Source organism: Rhea pennata, chromosome 1 (assembly GCF_028389875.1).
Source record: "Rhea pennata isolate bPtePen1 chromosome 1, bPtePen1.pri, whole genome shotgun sequence".
NCBI classification, from domain to species: domain Eukaryota; kingdom Metazoa; phylum Chordata; class Aves; order Rheiformes; family Rheidae; genus Rhea; species Rhea pennata.
This window is the reverse complement of record NC_084663.1, coordinates 41,563,241-41,578,457: the sequence shown is the minus strand read 5'-3', so window position 1 is coordinate 41,578,457 and position 15,217 is coordinate 41,563,241. Positions and strand designations below refer to the sequence as shown.

The window sequence follows — 15,217 nt, the reverse complement described above, 5'->3', positions numbered from 1 at the left end:
GTACAGGAAGATTGTATTTGTCTTACAGCTGATCAAAACCTAATTTTTCAGAACTTCCCATAATGAAGAGTTACTAGTAATTCAAACAAAAAATTATCTCTTTCGATAGCCTTTCTCAAATGATGATCTGTCAGTCTCCTTTTAGATTTATGTGCCTCATGAAAAATAACGGTTATGGATGGTACACCAGTTACAGTGAACATTAGTAGGACTCAGGAGCAGAACTCAGCTAGTGATCTCATCCACAAGAGAAGCTGAGATTTTGAATCTATACCAGCTGTGTCTGAAATGTGGTGGTTACTCGTGTGACAAAACTAGATGTGTGTTTTTTTTTTTTTTTTTTTTTTTTTTTGAGGCTCATTGCCTTTAAAATGAGAATATGGAATTAGTATGAAGCAAGAAAATAGTGGAAAGCAAGGCTAGCATGTGAGTTTTAACTCAGTTTCTATCATTACCGCTGTTTGTGAAGAGGTTGATAGATTCCATTCAACCTGTTGCCTGAACTTGTGTAGTGCCACTTAACAAAATGACTTTATTAATATAATATAAAACCCCAAGCTCTTTTTTATTCATTGAGAAACTATTCTTTATCACACTGGTATTATTTTTATTTTTTTTTTTTTGAACTCTCTGATTATTGCCATAACATCATAGGTCCTTCATGTGTATGCAATTTCATTGTGATAGGTCCTGCACAAACTCTGTCTGTAATGTCCTGATGTCAGGAATTTACAGCCTGAAACGAGATACAAGAAGAGATATATGGAGTAGCAAAAAAAAATGAGTGCCTTCGCTCAAAGTCTGTGACATATATGTGGTTGTGTATATGGATAAATGTGTATATCTCATTTTATACTACTATGAATGGAAGTCATAGGATTATCAAGAAATCTGTCACTGGATTAAGAAAACCATGTTTTCTCGTCTTTCTTTTTTCTTGCCTTTCTTTTTATAACCTCTGAAATATGCTTGCCATCAGGATATCATAACAGGATACTCAGCTGATCTTGAAAATGACTGAATGTTTTTCTCCTGTAGGGATAATAAAGTGTCTTTGAATGTAGGTTCACCGTTTAAAAACTCCTAGCTTCTTTGTCAAACGTCAAGTGAACTGCGGCTTTTCACAGTGTCAGTGTTATACATTATAGTAATAAAAAGCTTGTCAGGCAGTTCTGCCCATAATAAGTCCCATGCTGTTTGGTGATTTTGGAAAGAATCTGAACCAGAGAGGACACTTTTGCTGAAAAGCAGCCCCAAAAAGGTGCTATGCTAATTACTTACCTACTACTAGATTCAATGTATTGTTGAAGGCTCATATAGTCTTTATTATTTCCAGGTTGTTGGTAAATTTGTTTTTTGGCTAGGTTGAATGTAATTTTTTGTTTTTCTCAGATGAAAAACATTCACAGTGGCCTGAAATAAGCAGACGTGTTGCTTCTAAAAAAGTATTCTATCTATTAAAAATCCTCACCAAAATTGCAGAATAGAGCATGACTTAGCATCGGTGATCCTTACACTCCACAGATTCATTTGCCTCGTACCCTCTTGCACCGTATAAAAAGATGCTGGAAGGTGCTGTCATAGCATCCCAGGGGTCATTCTTAGCCCACTGTTGGCTTAGAGTCTGATATATTCTCTGTCGGCATTAGGGAGAGTATTTACAAAGATCTGCTGAGATTAATTCATTTAGGTTATATAAATCTGTTTGTGTTTGCTGACGGTAGCTGTCTCAAGCAGGGCTAGGGCTTGTGTGTTTATACTGGTGTCAGGTGCCAGGAAGAAATTGTCTGTGAATGTGCAGCAGTTTTGCAGTTAAGGCAAAGGCAGAAAGCCTACTTGGTAAAAATCAGCTAGATGGATTGTTTGCTTAGTTTGCAGCAGGAAATTCAGACTGGGTGTTAAGTGTTGTTCAGTTCAGTCCCTGAGTCAGTCCTTTCTGAAAGGGATCAGATTTAGAGTGTTTGTAATTGAAGGGCTGGGTGGAATAACTTAGTTCCTTTGATTGGGAAAAGGAAGCCATAAACAAGGCACAAATGTCTGATATAGGTATTAGATATATGTTAGTTATATGTTTTTTTTTAGATGGGTGGATATAGCTTGTCAGTCCGAATCAGACCCTCATTGCAAATTTAAACTTGTTGCACGGAATAAAAGCAATTGTCTCTACAGGTTGCACAGACAACATTTTGTCACCTAACTAACATTCTGTATTAGGAAAACAGAGCCATGCCGGCCCAAGTGATCTATTCTAGCACACAATTCTGAATCGTGATTCAGTGATTGATTACCAAAGTATGCAAAATGGGCTTTACAATAAAATTGCAGTCTGCATTAAAGTGGTGGAATGGAGACATTCTTGCTTATGGCTACCACATCGTCTCCACTGTAACTAGAATTTTTTTCAGTGAGATTCAAGGTCTTGGTGTGCTCACATGCCAACATCCTACTGCTGCCGTAGTCTCTCCTGTCTGTAGCTCTGGGACCCAGAACCTAAGATGCCCTTTCCATTAGATTGGTAGCAGAGAACATAATATTTTTTTCTACTTGCTGGACATTGTTAAGGTGCTCAGTTTCAGGTAGGGTATTAGAAGATTAAGAAAGTGATACCCTGAGTGATTTTTGAGTAGTTTTAAGACAAATACAAAGCACATTAAGTCTGTTTAGTAAAATAAATAATATTTAAAAAGGATAAAGAGACTGCTTCATGAGAATAAGTTAAGCTCTGAATTTTTTATTACATGTTTTTATTTTACTAGTAAATGAGCATTTAAGATTATAAAAATCAAAGGCTAAGAGAATTAGTCACCTGCTGCTGTTTTGTTTTATTTCTGCTTTGATATCACACAATGGTCCAATTTCAGGCTGCTAGATGTGTAAGGAAGCATATATGTACTATGATATTTTCAAAAATCTGCTTAGGAATCATTCTACCTCTTTGGGCCTTAATACCTTTGAAAATGTTCAGTCTTTAGAAAATGTGTTTGAGGGTGATAGTGGCTATAAAATGTTTATTAAGCTGGAATTCCAAAATAACAAGGACGTTTGAGAACATGTTGTAAATCCTAGCTCAGAGAAGTGTTTGGACACATTGCCTTTTCATGTACCATGGAATGATGATATGCTGGTAAAATGTTGTCATTCAAAAAAAATAAGTTAGCAGAGGAGCATGTGCCCTCGAAATATCTTTTTGTTCTATGCGTTCTGCTGGATGTAAGGATTTTTATCTCTCCCTCTTGTTTGGCTCAGTGTTAATTTTTGTGAGATCCTGTCTTGGAAATGCTGTTTTTCTTCTGTGTTTAACTGTTGCAACTTGACTTAAAGAGCCTTAAATCCTTAACAATCCTCGGTAAGTGCTGTGCTTAACAGTCCTAGGTAAGTGTTGTGATGTCTCCAGATTAATAGTATTTTATAGGTTCAAGTATCCTTACTAGAACACCTGTATTTTGATTTCCCTGTTTGTTCAGGATGTCCTGGATTTGTAATTTCAAAAATAGGGCTGTGGTAGAGCACTCCTAAAGCACCAGTAAAGTGCTGCCGCCTTGTTCCAGATCCTGTGTGTCCTAGATGTTTTCAATGAAATGATTGCATGCATTTCTGAAAATGAGATAAAGGAAAATATCTTCATCTGATCTTGTTGATAGAAATGACTGGACCCATTTTTTACTGGAATATAACAAACAAAAAAGTAGAGACCAAGACCCAGCATAGAGCACTGTAAGGCACCTGAGTTTAACCTTAGTGGTTAAAGTCTGATGTGATTAGAAAACATCTGAAGTTGTGTCTTACATTGCGAGACTGCTTCAGCCCCTGTGTTTTCCAGAGCTTTCCTTCTGAGCAAAGGAACTGCAGAAGCATGACGATGGGTGAAGGACATTGGTGTATTAGCTTTTTGGGAAATGGTACTTGATTTCTCAGTGCTGGCTAAAAGTAATAAAGTGTTTTGCTAAGAAAGGCCCTAGAAGAGAGGACAAGTACATTAGGTTTATTTTAGTTCTGCCAAAGAGTACAAGTGAAGATTTTCAACAAAACTGTGGATGACTCAACTAGACAGGCTATGCAACCAACTAGCTATGATGCCAAAGACATTTTCTGTCAGTGAGTATTCTGTGTCTGTGAATTACTGAAAATCCAAAGGAAACCTTCAATTTGGATCTGTTCCTAGGACATGCTGAGGTACCCTTCAGACCAGGTGTAAATTCCTGAACCATAATTCAAAGACTCTTAGGGTCAGCCCAGTTTCCTACTCATCTCTGTTTGAGCGGCTGACAGCCTTAAATTTTGCTGCAATGGGTATGTTTGAAGGTTATTCATAAGGTGTCTTAAGTCTTGAACGGAATTCGGATTACTTAATGTGGATTGAAGAATTTGTTGCCGCTTTTCTGGATGGCAGTCTGCAGTAGTGTCCATCACCAACATTTTCCTTGCTCCTAGACTCTTGGCCTCATGCAGTGTGGGAGCTGTCTGCTGTTCTCCTCTGGGCTGAATGCTTCATGAGTTTCATGAGTAGAAATCTGCGAAAAAATTGGGGAGCTTTGGGGATGAATCAGCATAAAAGTTATGATAGTCGATTTTTTGTTACTGTTAAAGCAAGGTTCTGATGTCCTATTTTCCTCTCTTTTTTTTGCAGTTTATTGCTTTTGCTTCTTTATTCTTCATCCTAGTTTCAATCACAACCTTTTGCCTGGAAACACATGAGGCTTTCAATACTATTATAAACAAAACTGAGCAGGTTGTCAACGGGACAGAAGCTGTTCTACAGTATGAAATTGAGACAGATCCTGCTCTGACGTACGTGGAAGGAGTCTGCGTGGTGTGGTTTACATTTGAATTTTTAGTCCGTGTTGTGTTTTCCCCAAACAAACTCGAATTCATCAAAAACCTGTTGAATATCATTGACTTTGTGGCCATCCTGCCCTTTTACCTAGAAGTGGGCCTGAGTGGGCTCTCCTCCAAAGCTGCTAAGGATGTGCTTGGCTTCCTCAGGGTGGTAAGGTTTGTGAGAATCCTGCGAATCTTCAAGCTCACCCGGCACTTTGTGGGTCTCAGGGTGCTGGGCCACACTCTGCGAGCCAGCACCAACGAGTTTCTGCTGCTTATAATATTCCTGGCACTAGGTGTTTTGATATTTGCTACCATGATCTACTACGCAGAACGAGTGGGAGCCCAGCCCAATGACCCGTCAGCAAGCGAGCACACGCAGTTCAAAAATATCCCTATTGGCTTCTGGTGGGCTGTCGTCACCATGACGACCCTCGGGTACGGAGATATGTATCCGCGGACTTGGTCGGGCATGCTGGTGGGGGCCTTGTGTGCTTTGGCCGGGGTGCTGACCATAGCCATGCCCGTGCCTGTTATTGTTAACAATTTTGGAATGTACTACTCCCTGGCAATGGCAAAGCAGAAACTGCCGAGGAAGCGGAAGAAGCACATCCCTCCTGCCCCTCAAGCCAGCTCCCCTACGTTCTGCAAGACGGACTTGAACATGGCCTGCAACAGCACGCAGGGGGACATCTGCCTGGGCAAGGACAACCAGCTGATGGAACACAACAGATCATCAGGTAGGACCCCACTAGAAATGCATGTCCTCTCAAAACACTTTATAGACCAGTATGCTTGGTAGGTGTCAGAAAGCAGCCAGTCTTTCTGCAATGAGCAGATATAGCCCCCACCCTTCTCCCCTCCAGTGTTTGCGTGTTCTTGTAGAGGACAAAATAGTTACAGTGATGTTCCCAATTCTATATGTAGCTGGTCTATACAGTTTTGCTTGCTCTGTTGCGAATGCTTTCCTGCTGATGATATCAACCTTTTTTTTTGCCTGTTGTTCGTTGTGTTGTGTGGATGTTTCTTGTTTTTCTGCATGACTGTGACAATTTGAACAGCCACCGTGTCCCACCCTGTTGAATTCCATGGTGTTTTGCCTCAGTGTTTGTCTCTTGTATCAGCTTTGCCTATGCCACACAGTGGGCTGTTAAATAAGATCCTAAAAAGAAGCAGCCACTTACAAGGAACAGGTGCTTTACATAAAAAGCCCAGCACTCAAAGGAAATAAGAAGAAATTCTCTTTCTAGCTTTCTTTCCATTTGATTTTGCTTCCCTGGCAGGAGGAACCTCCTTCAACTCTGTTAGATGAGACATTGCATGGTATTTACTATTAATTGAATGATAATAGTAAAGCTGATGTAAAATTTGTCAAGCAAAAATGAAAATGGCAATCCCCAGCAACATCATCATTGCTATCAGTGTTGATTTTTATGATTTGTATTACCTCCACTCTTAGAGCCCCAAGTCATGGACCTGGACTGATGCTAATTTCTGTGAAAAAAAATATCAAATGACAGCCTCTACTCCTCCAAACCACTGCCCCAAATTCTGTATCTTTTGAATTAAAGAGAGAGGATTATTTTACAGTATAATTGAAACAAATTTGTAGCAGCAACGATCTTTGCTTGCTTGTTTATTGAATGTATTTATTTTTAAGCCAAACACAGTATGATTACAAAGCTCACAGACCAGTCATTAGACTCCTAGTGGGAAGTTATTAAGTGATCATAAGACCCCCCAAAAACCATGACTGATGTCATTCAGTAACTGAAATTTATTTTTTAGAAAGAAGAATCTGGGAAATCAGTCTCTGAAAAATATCCTTCTTTGTTCTGTTGCTCTGCTACTGAATAGCATTTATGTTTAAAGAAGCTCAGTCTCCGAGTGAGTGTTCACAAAGTTAACACAGCTTTTTGAACATCTTAAGGATATTTAAGAGGATGGAAACCCTTGAAAGGTCTTGCATGGTGGGTGGAATATAGTTAGTTTTACAGTGCTTTGACTGATACACACTTTCAGATGACATCTTTAAAGTGTTAATGAGAACAGCTTTTTCAAGTCATCAGGTCCTGCTAAAGGTGTACCAGAATGGAGGAGGCTCAGTATGATCAGAGCAAAGAGACACTTCTAGTGTGTCTATAGCTTTATTTACAAGGTGTTATAATCCTTGAGGTTAGTGAGAAAGTGGATACACAGAAGGAACAATTTTTAAGTGTTAACTTTCTCTTTGGTAGTGCCACCACTTACATTGTATATGCTAACTTCATTTTGTTTGGAGAATTCTGTTAGACTAATTAGGAATTTTGTGCAAACTTTAAGGCTGAATCTATATGCATATATAGCCCTTTCTTTGCATTACCATTTCAGAAAAGCACCTGCTCAGCATTAAATGCAAAGGTAAAGTTGAAGTCAATAACATGCCAGTACCTGTTACATCCCTTACTGAGCAGAGATGATTTTTTTCTGGAAGTGTGGCCCAAGTCTGAAATAGTAGATAATTTTAAAAAGAGTCCTTTGGGATGAGTAGAGTTAGAGTTTTGCCATTGGACTAAATTAACTACACAGATGAAAGAAAGCGTTTAGTATTGGGTAATTATGATGACAAGCAATACCAGTATGGTAACAAGCCTGGAAATGAATGCTAGGTGTGTATTTTGAAGGAGGTTTTAGTGCCAAATATTTCATAATTTAACCCTTCTGGGAGGATTTTTTTAAAGTATGTTAAGGAACATGTTCTAGGTAAAAATGACTAGCATGGCTTCTTGTTTAATAAAAAGGATAGCCAAAATAAAAAATTCATTTTTGAAATATCTGAGATTGACTATACTCAGAAAGGTTACAGTCCACAAAATGCAACTAACTTAATCTTGATTTGATTATTTTTTATTTCATGTTAAGTTAGTGGAACATTAAGTGAGATTTAAAAAGAAGAACAGAAAATCAAAAGATCATTTGTACTTGGAAAAAAATATATTTTTGCCATTTTGTACTGATGAATGATGAATTGCAATCTTATTTTCTTCCAATGATTTACTTTATGACTATTTTTTGAGTGATGGGAATATCTGGCATTCAACGTAAGCTCTTTGTGATGTCTCATTTCCTCATTCATTATTGTCTGTAAATGGGCATGGTGCTTTAACCAGTGTTATCAGGTGAAGACAGTGCAGGAAGTGAGCAGCCACTCTCACCTGGTGAAAGGCTCCCTCCCATCAGACGCTCTAGTACCAGAGACAAAAACAGAAGAGGGGGAACATGTTTCCTACTGACAACAGGTGATTACACGTGTGCTACTGATGGAGGGATCAGGAAAGGTATGGACTTCTTTCATTAGATCATAAAAGGTCACTCAGCAATGTGCTTGTGAAAAGCAAGCTTAGAGTAAAATCGTGTGCACAATGCTCTGATAGGAAAAATTGTACTCACAATGTATCTTCTTATTTCTTCCTAGTCATTCTTTTCTTGCTTTCCTTTCCAAAATACACTTTATCTGTCAGTCTTCAAAAAAAGTGCTTGATCTTGGACTCTCATTCCACTTGTGTCTTCATTTGTCTGTTACTTTTTATGGAAAAGCCTGTAATTCAGACATTCCTCATTCAAGCACTCATCACTCAATGCCATTTGTCATTCCAAAAGGCAGATTAAATAGTTAATAACTTTGTTCTACACTTAGTAAGTTTTTTAGTAAAAATTAAAGCTGAATAAATTCCATTTAAAACATTGAAATATCAGAAGTAAACAGTATTTTTGTTCTGGACACAACAAACCATATCACGAGAGATTCTACTGAGATTTCTGCCACAAAATGTTACAAAAAAAAGTTTCCTCTTTGTAAAACACCACTAATGCTTAAAGGTGACAGCAATAGCACAGTCTACTCCAATCAGAATTCAACTACATTTTAAAAAAAGAGGTGTGATCTTGCAAGGTGCTGAAAATGTCCTGTATAGCTCTCCATCCTGTTCAAATCTGATCACTCACTGTTCATTAGGTTTGGGTTCTCCGGGTGGCATTTGCAAAACCTTCTGGCATTATGTGTCGCTCATACAATTAATTATGTGACTATCTGAACGGGCCAGAGCTGGCAGTGTCTGGAAGGCTAACCTTAGGGCATAGCACAAGAACTGGCAATGCCGGTGGTAATCTTGCCATTTCCTTATACAAGATTAGCTTTGGTTTCTTGGCAAATTATAGCATTCTAATAATTTTCATATTCCTCATCATAGATGTGCAATTTCCCTCAGAATTCACCATCTGCAGTAGCCATGTGGCACTGGACAAACAACTTTGGCTGAGATTTTTGATTTATTTTTTTACTAGCTCTGTTTGCAGCAAATGTAGCAGTCCCAGCCAGACACAGGCTCTAAAAGAAACTATGTTGGTTATTCAGCAAAATGCAAGAGGATATGTTTTCACATTTCAAAACCATGAGCTCAGTAGGTTAAACCTGTGAAGGCAGATGTGCAGCCACAGTGCAATGTATATAGTATTCGTAAAGAATATGATAGTGTCTATTCTCCTACATTTTACATATTGCTATAGAATAGAATGTTTAGATTAAGTGGTACTTGGTTGTGAGCACGTATTTGCGCGCAGATTTTAGGACCCTTGTCTAATGAGAATATGTCATGTATTGACTTCTAGATACCTTGAGTTATTCACAAAACCTCTAATGGTAAGGTCTAGTCTTTTGAGGAGGTCAAGGACACCTGAATAATGCAGATTACCATGGCATCTTGCAAGATCAGGCCCTTTTAGAGATGTTAGTATAAAAATTTCAGGACTGCTCACTTAGCAATAGCTGTAGTTAGAACAGTTCAGAAATACTAAAAGAAGTCAGTCATTAATTTCTGGAGATATGTATATTTCATATAAAAATGAAATATATGTTATACTGGGACTACATGAACATTTTCATTTCAAAATCTAGATTCAAGAGGAAATCCATTTTTTTTCATAGTTTGTCCTACAAAAAGAGACTTTTAAGTTCAGAACTAACATTTTCTCAATGAGAAATGTGGTCTTTGACTGGCCCTAGTGATAACCTTAACCTAGGCTGAAATGTTTTAGCCAATGGCTTTGGAGTTTATTTTAGATGGAGTAGGGAAGCTAGCTCATAAGCAGAAAACATCTTCAAGGAACATCCAGATGGTTTTGATTACCTGAATTTAATTCACACATCAAGTCTACTAGTTTTTCATTTTTTCCCTTTTTATTTTCTATTGATATATCCTTTTGGTTTGGTTGGTTCCTTGATTGATTCTTAGTTGTGTTCAATGATTGTTTATTCTGAGCTTTTTTGCATTAGCATCGTATCTCCATCTCTAAGGAGATATTGCTTCAGAACTGATCCAAACTCCATTGAAATACCTGGAAATGACCAAGTTTGGATTATGCCTCTATCTCTATTCATCTTGTGTATCTGATTTTCATTTTTTAGGAGTTCCTATTTTCTTTACTGCTTTTACCATCTTGCCTTCCTTCCTCTATCAGTTCCTCTTTGCTTATAGAAAAGTGAAAAAAACTATTACTTAAAAAAGTAACAGGAAGAATATTAAAAATATTAGTTTCCTAGCTTCTGTGTGGCAAAAGAAGCTACCTGATCTTTTAGATCTTTTTGCCAGTGTTAAGTTTAGAGGAAAATTTAAATACATGCATTAGGATTGGGCTTCCCCTTTCAAACATGATTCTTGCTAATCTATATAAATGTTGATAGAAACTCAGAAACTGGAGTTTGGATTTGAAATGTGTCAGAGGTTCGTGAAGCCTCACAGTCCAACCTGCTCTTGCAATCTGGAGAAGATACTGCACAATGTTAAAACAGACATGAGATTACACATTTGTTTTAAGTACAGGTTTACAGCATGCAGTTTTCAGTAAGTAAGAACCATTAATTGTCTCTATTATTATTACTGCGCATGTTTTCACCATGGTGCTCAGTAGCTGGAGACTTGTGCAAACACAAACGGGTGCAGTGATTGTCGAAAAGAATGTGTACTTTGAAAGGAACGTACGACTTGGTTTTTCTTAAAGATGCCGATCACCTGTGCTCTGTTACCTGAGACATGGGATTTGAACCAATAACTGCTTTAATAAGATAAAGAAAATGCTTGGTGACATCCCATGTAAGGTTTACATGTATTGTCAGTTTATACTTGCTGCAGGAAAAACCTCAGTATTTCCTGTAAGCAGTTTACACCTGAATGCCTTACCGTTGCAAATACTTAGATACATGCTTGCTATTAATAAGCAAGTAAGTAGTGCTATTAAAATCAAAAGAACTTCTCATGCTTATAATGAAACAGGTATCTCAGTCCTTTTAGGAGTGAGGTCCTGTCCAGCAACGTCAAGGAAAAGTGACATGGGATGAGGGAAGAGTAGTCCAAAAAAGCTTGGTCTTCATTAAATTCTCTTTGCTGATAGCTCTCTGCAGACCAATGGGTGGATCCCTTTCTTCATAGGTGAAATTATTCAGGCGTTACCGAAAATACTTAAATATGAGGATAGTGAAGGGGTGATGTTTTATACCATAGCCTTTACAAAGTGAAAATAATCTATATGTCACCAAAAATAGCAGCTGGAGCTGACAGTGTATGTGAACAGAAATGTCTGCAAGTGCAATATCTGCAAGTGCAATATTCTCTCCAAATTGTGAAGTGTTATTATGTGATTGCCTCATTTAGTGATTAATTCTGTGCTACTTGCTTATGTAGAATAAAACTGTATTTCATTTTAGTCATCTGGATAACGAGTACAAATATGGTGATTTATATTTGCCAGGGAGAAGGAATTTTAAATATGTCAAACTCTGCTATCTTATTATACTTTAATATTAGACAGAAAGTGTTAGGGTTAACAAATCTGAAGATGGAGCTTTTCTTACTATAATGTCTTTAAATCCTCTGTAGAAATGACTTACAAATACTTTATGCCATTTCATCTGGTTTTTGTTGTATTTATTTTTAAATAAAAATGTTCCTTTATTAGGAATTTGGTTTGATAGCAACTGTATTATTCTAACAGTTTTTATAGTTGGCCTTTCTTTCAATGGAGTTTTGGATATGCTTAGGCAGATAGGTTTCCCAACAACCCTCTTGGCATCCTTCATCTTACACTCTGTGCAACCCTGCTGAAGCCAACAGAGTGGTTCTGAGTGCAAGTTGGGATGTAGAAGAACAGGCCAGAGCTCTTGTGTGATGCTCTGTTTCACTTCCTGGAAAGAATAGCTGCATTAATTTGTGAATTATTTAATTTATTAATATCTTTGAGTAGTAACTTGTACTAGGATTGAGTTTGCTTGCAGGCAGATTCCCTTTGAGTCCCAGTTAGCTCCTTGGATTACATTACATTGTATTGTTTGTCTTTGTGTATTTTTTGGCTGAATTCAACTGATGTCTGTGCATTTTCTCATACAAGGCTACGAAAAATCTCGAAGCTTAAACAACATAGCTGGCTTGGCAGGCAATGCTCTGCGACTGTCTCCAGTAACATCACCCTACAGCTCACCTTGTCCTCTAAGGCGCTCTCGGTCTCCTATCCCTTCTATCTTGTAAACCAGCTGGCGTCAATCGGCTACATTAATATTAATTCAAATACTGTTTACGCATACTGGAAATAAATGTAGCATTAACTATAGGCTCCACAAATATGGTATAACTCCTGCATGATATAACTGTCAGTAGTAAGAAATGCCACTTGGGTAGCTGAAGATTTTTATCTTGGCTTTTAAAAATTACCTAAGGTAGTGCTTTTATCTACTATATTGTCCTACTTTCCTGTGGCAATAAAAGGACAGTTAGTGGATGCCATTGGCCAGTATATTCAATAAATAAGCATATTTTCAGGGAGATATATTTTAAATAATGTGCTTCCAACCAATTATCAATCACTCCATTGAACCTTCATTTCTTGTGACTCTACTCCATTCTGAAGATGTCTGGAATCGTGTCTTGGTTGCACACAATGTGACTTGGGTCTGCTCATTTGCATGGACCATCCTGTCTCCATCACCTGACAAGCCGTGTTGCCGATTACGGAGACCACAGATGGCTCTGGATGTGTGTTCTTGCATTGTACCATCCTGCTGAAATGAAAGCACTGATAAACTGGTCTGCATGTGAGATTGTTTTTCTTTGTTTAACTTTTTCCTTTATTTTTTTTAACAAACTACTTGTTTATAAATGGCTTTGTTTCTTGATTAACTTACTTTGGTATTAGATTGCTGTATCAGAGTTCTGAATGTCTCCGGTTGTTTGCACACAGATAACTGCAAAGAGGTTGTCATTACTGGTTACACGCAAGCAGAAGCCAGATCTCTTTCTTAATGGCTTGGGGAAGGCACAAAACATGCAAGAAAGGTAAACGCCATCCAGGCTTGCAATTTTAAGCTAGCAAGTGCTGCTTGGTACTGTAGTCATTTCTCTACTCCAGGGTTCTTCAACATTTTCAGAGGCTGAGTACCAAGTAAATCAAGATTATTGGGTTGTTTTTGTACAATTGTAGGAGGGTAGTGATTCTCAAGTGGGATTTTTGACCAGCCTTATACCTCTGGCTCATGAGCTTCAAAAATTTCTTCAGTCAGTGTTTTTTGAGGTGCTTTGTCCTATATGTTGTTTGTCTGTCTGTTTTGCAGCCTGTCTACTGTATTCTCCATCTGTCTCCATAAAGCACTGAGATACTGTTAAAAGGCTCCCCTCTTTTAAGATAAACTAAGGACATATTTCTCCTTTTCTCTTTTTTTCATGTGGACTATACATATATGTATAGATACATTTATATATATTTATATATCAAGTGCAAGTTAGTATCATTTAGACTAACTCACATAGGCACTATGAAGAATTTTTGAGTGGAATTTAGTAATGATTTTATAGTTCTGATCAGTTGCCTATTGCATGACCATCAATCCTGTTTCCTAGCAACCAACATTCATTACATTTTGAAACTGTATCTCCTCTAGTAGCTTTTTCTTTGATCTAAACCTATGTTTATGCAATAGGACAAACACAATAGCAGATTCGGTATTCTGGGCTGGTGAGGAAAAATTACCATAAAACATAGAGTTTTAGAACTACATGGGGAAGACCATAACTCCCCAAATCTTAAGGTATCCTTGAGATTGTTGAATAATCCCTGATTGTCATGTTTTGATTTTTATTAGGAAAAGAAATATAACTTATTGTTGATCATGTAACATGTTCTCCTGTATATAGCCTAGCCCAACAGCATGACCTGCATGCCAGAATTCTTGTATAATAATGTATTTATCAAAGTATACATTTCTGATATTTAGAGATGTACATTTGTTTAATTTTGGTCAATAGATAATTGCAAACAGCTTTCAGCAAAGGAATTAATATAATATCTGGTGCTGCTGTTATATTAACTACAGTGTTGTACAGAATTTATCATGGATTTTTGACTGCTGAAAAAGGGACAATGGAATTTAGCCATACCAAGGACTGTACTGGAAAGAGACTGCTGCTGCTGAATGGGCCCTGATAAACAACTCGCGCCTTGAAGAGGTCACTGAGACTTTACATGGGAAGTAGAGTTTGTGAAAGAAGATTAAAGACTGCTCATGATTACTGCTGCCAGAGGAAGGGGTGACTAGTCACTGTTGATGAGTCAGCTGTAAATAAAATGTATGTGCATGGAATATCAGTTTTTATCTATATCAAGGAAAGCTGAAATCAAGTCATCATTGCTAAGACTCCATGCAAAGACCCACACCCCTGTGTATATTCTTCCTGGTTCCTGCAGTAAGTTGTGCTGTGGATCATACAAAGACACACACTTATAATGATAGTGATGTAAACTACATCTGTCTTGATTTCTGTCATAATAATGGTATATTTTGCAAAGGTCACAAATATGGACAGAGTAGGCTTGCATAAGTCTTTGCTTCCTCAGTTTGCCATGATCTATATTTATATGAATTCTAGCGTACCTGCCAAATCTTAGGTTTACTTTTCACTTTGATAAGAGAAACGTGACTGCAGACAAACATCACTGACTCTGTTCACAGCACAGTCTTTCTTCATTGTTACCTCAGACTATAAGTATTATGAGAAATAAAATTCTGGCAGCAAGAATATTTCTTTTTTATTCAAAGTGTTGCAAACCCAACATCAATAAGTATGTAAGATGTATTAAAATTATATCCTAAAAGTGTATATTTTACATAAAAGAGATATTCTTTGATCAGTTACTTTTTGTGATTTTTGTGGTAAATGGATCCAGTCTATTCTATGTTTATGAAGCATTGTAGTGGTACGATGTGATAATTATGTTCTGTCCATCCAATTCAATGAGAAATTCTCCAGAATCTGTTTGTCACCCTGGTGTCCCGATTGTAGGGACATATCCCAGTTGTGAAACTCTGTATTGTGGAACT

At 37.5% G+C, this 15,217-nt stretch overlaps 1 protein-coding gene across 8 annotated transcripts in view; it reads left to right on the top strand.

Annotated features, from left to right (window-relative positions):
- The window catches only part of KCNC2 (potassium voltage-gated channel subfamily C member 2), a 101,338-nt gene extending 86,824 nt beyond the window's left edge, over window positions 1-14,514 (top strand). Inside the window, exons 2-5 of one of the 8 annotated variants that reach the window (XM_062567839.1) lie at window positions 4,628-5,558; window positions 5,880-6,011; window positions 7,968-8,135; window positions 12,238-12,374. In XM_062567839.1, coding sequence (XP_062423823.1) covers window positions 4,628-5,558; window positions 5,880-6,011; window positions 7,968-8,135; window positions 12,238-12,374 — 1,368 coding nt within the window. Of the gene's footprint in view, window positions 1-4,627; window positions 5,559-5,879; window positions 6,012-7,967; window positions 8,136-12,237; window positions 12,375-13,081; window positions 13,173-14,212 lie in introns of those variants that run through there. The other 7 variants (XM_062567858.1, XM_062567882.1, XM_062567874.1 and 4 more) reach the window with 7 other exon arrangements.
- The last annotated feature ends 703 nt before the right edge of the window (window positions 14,515-15,217 follow it).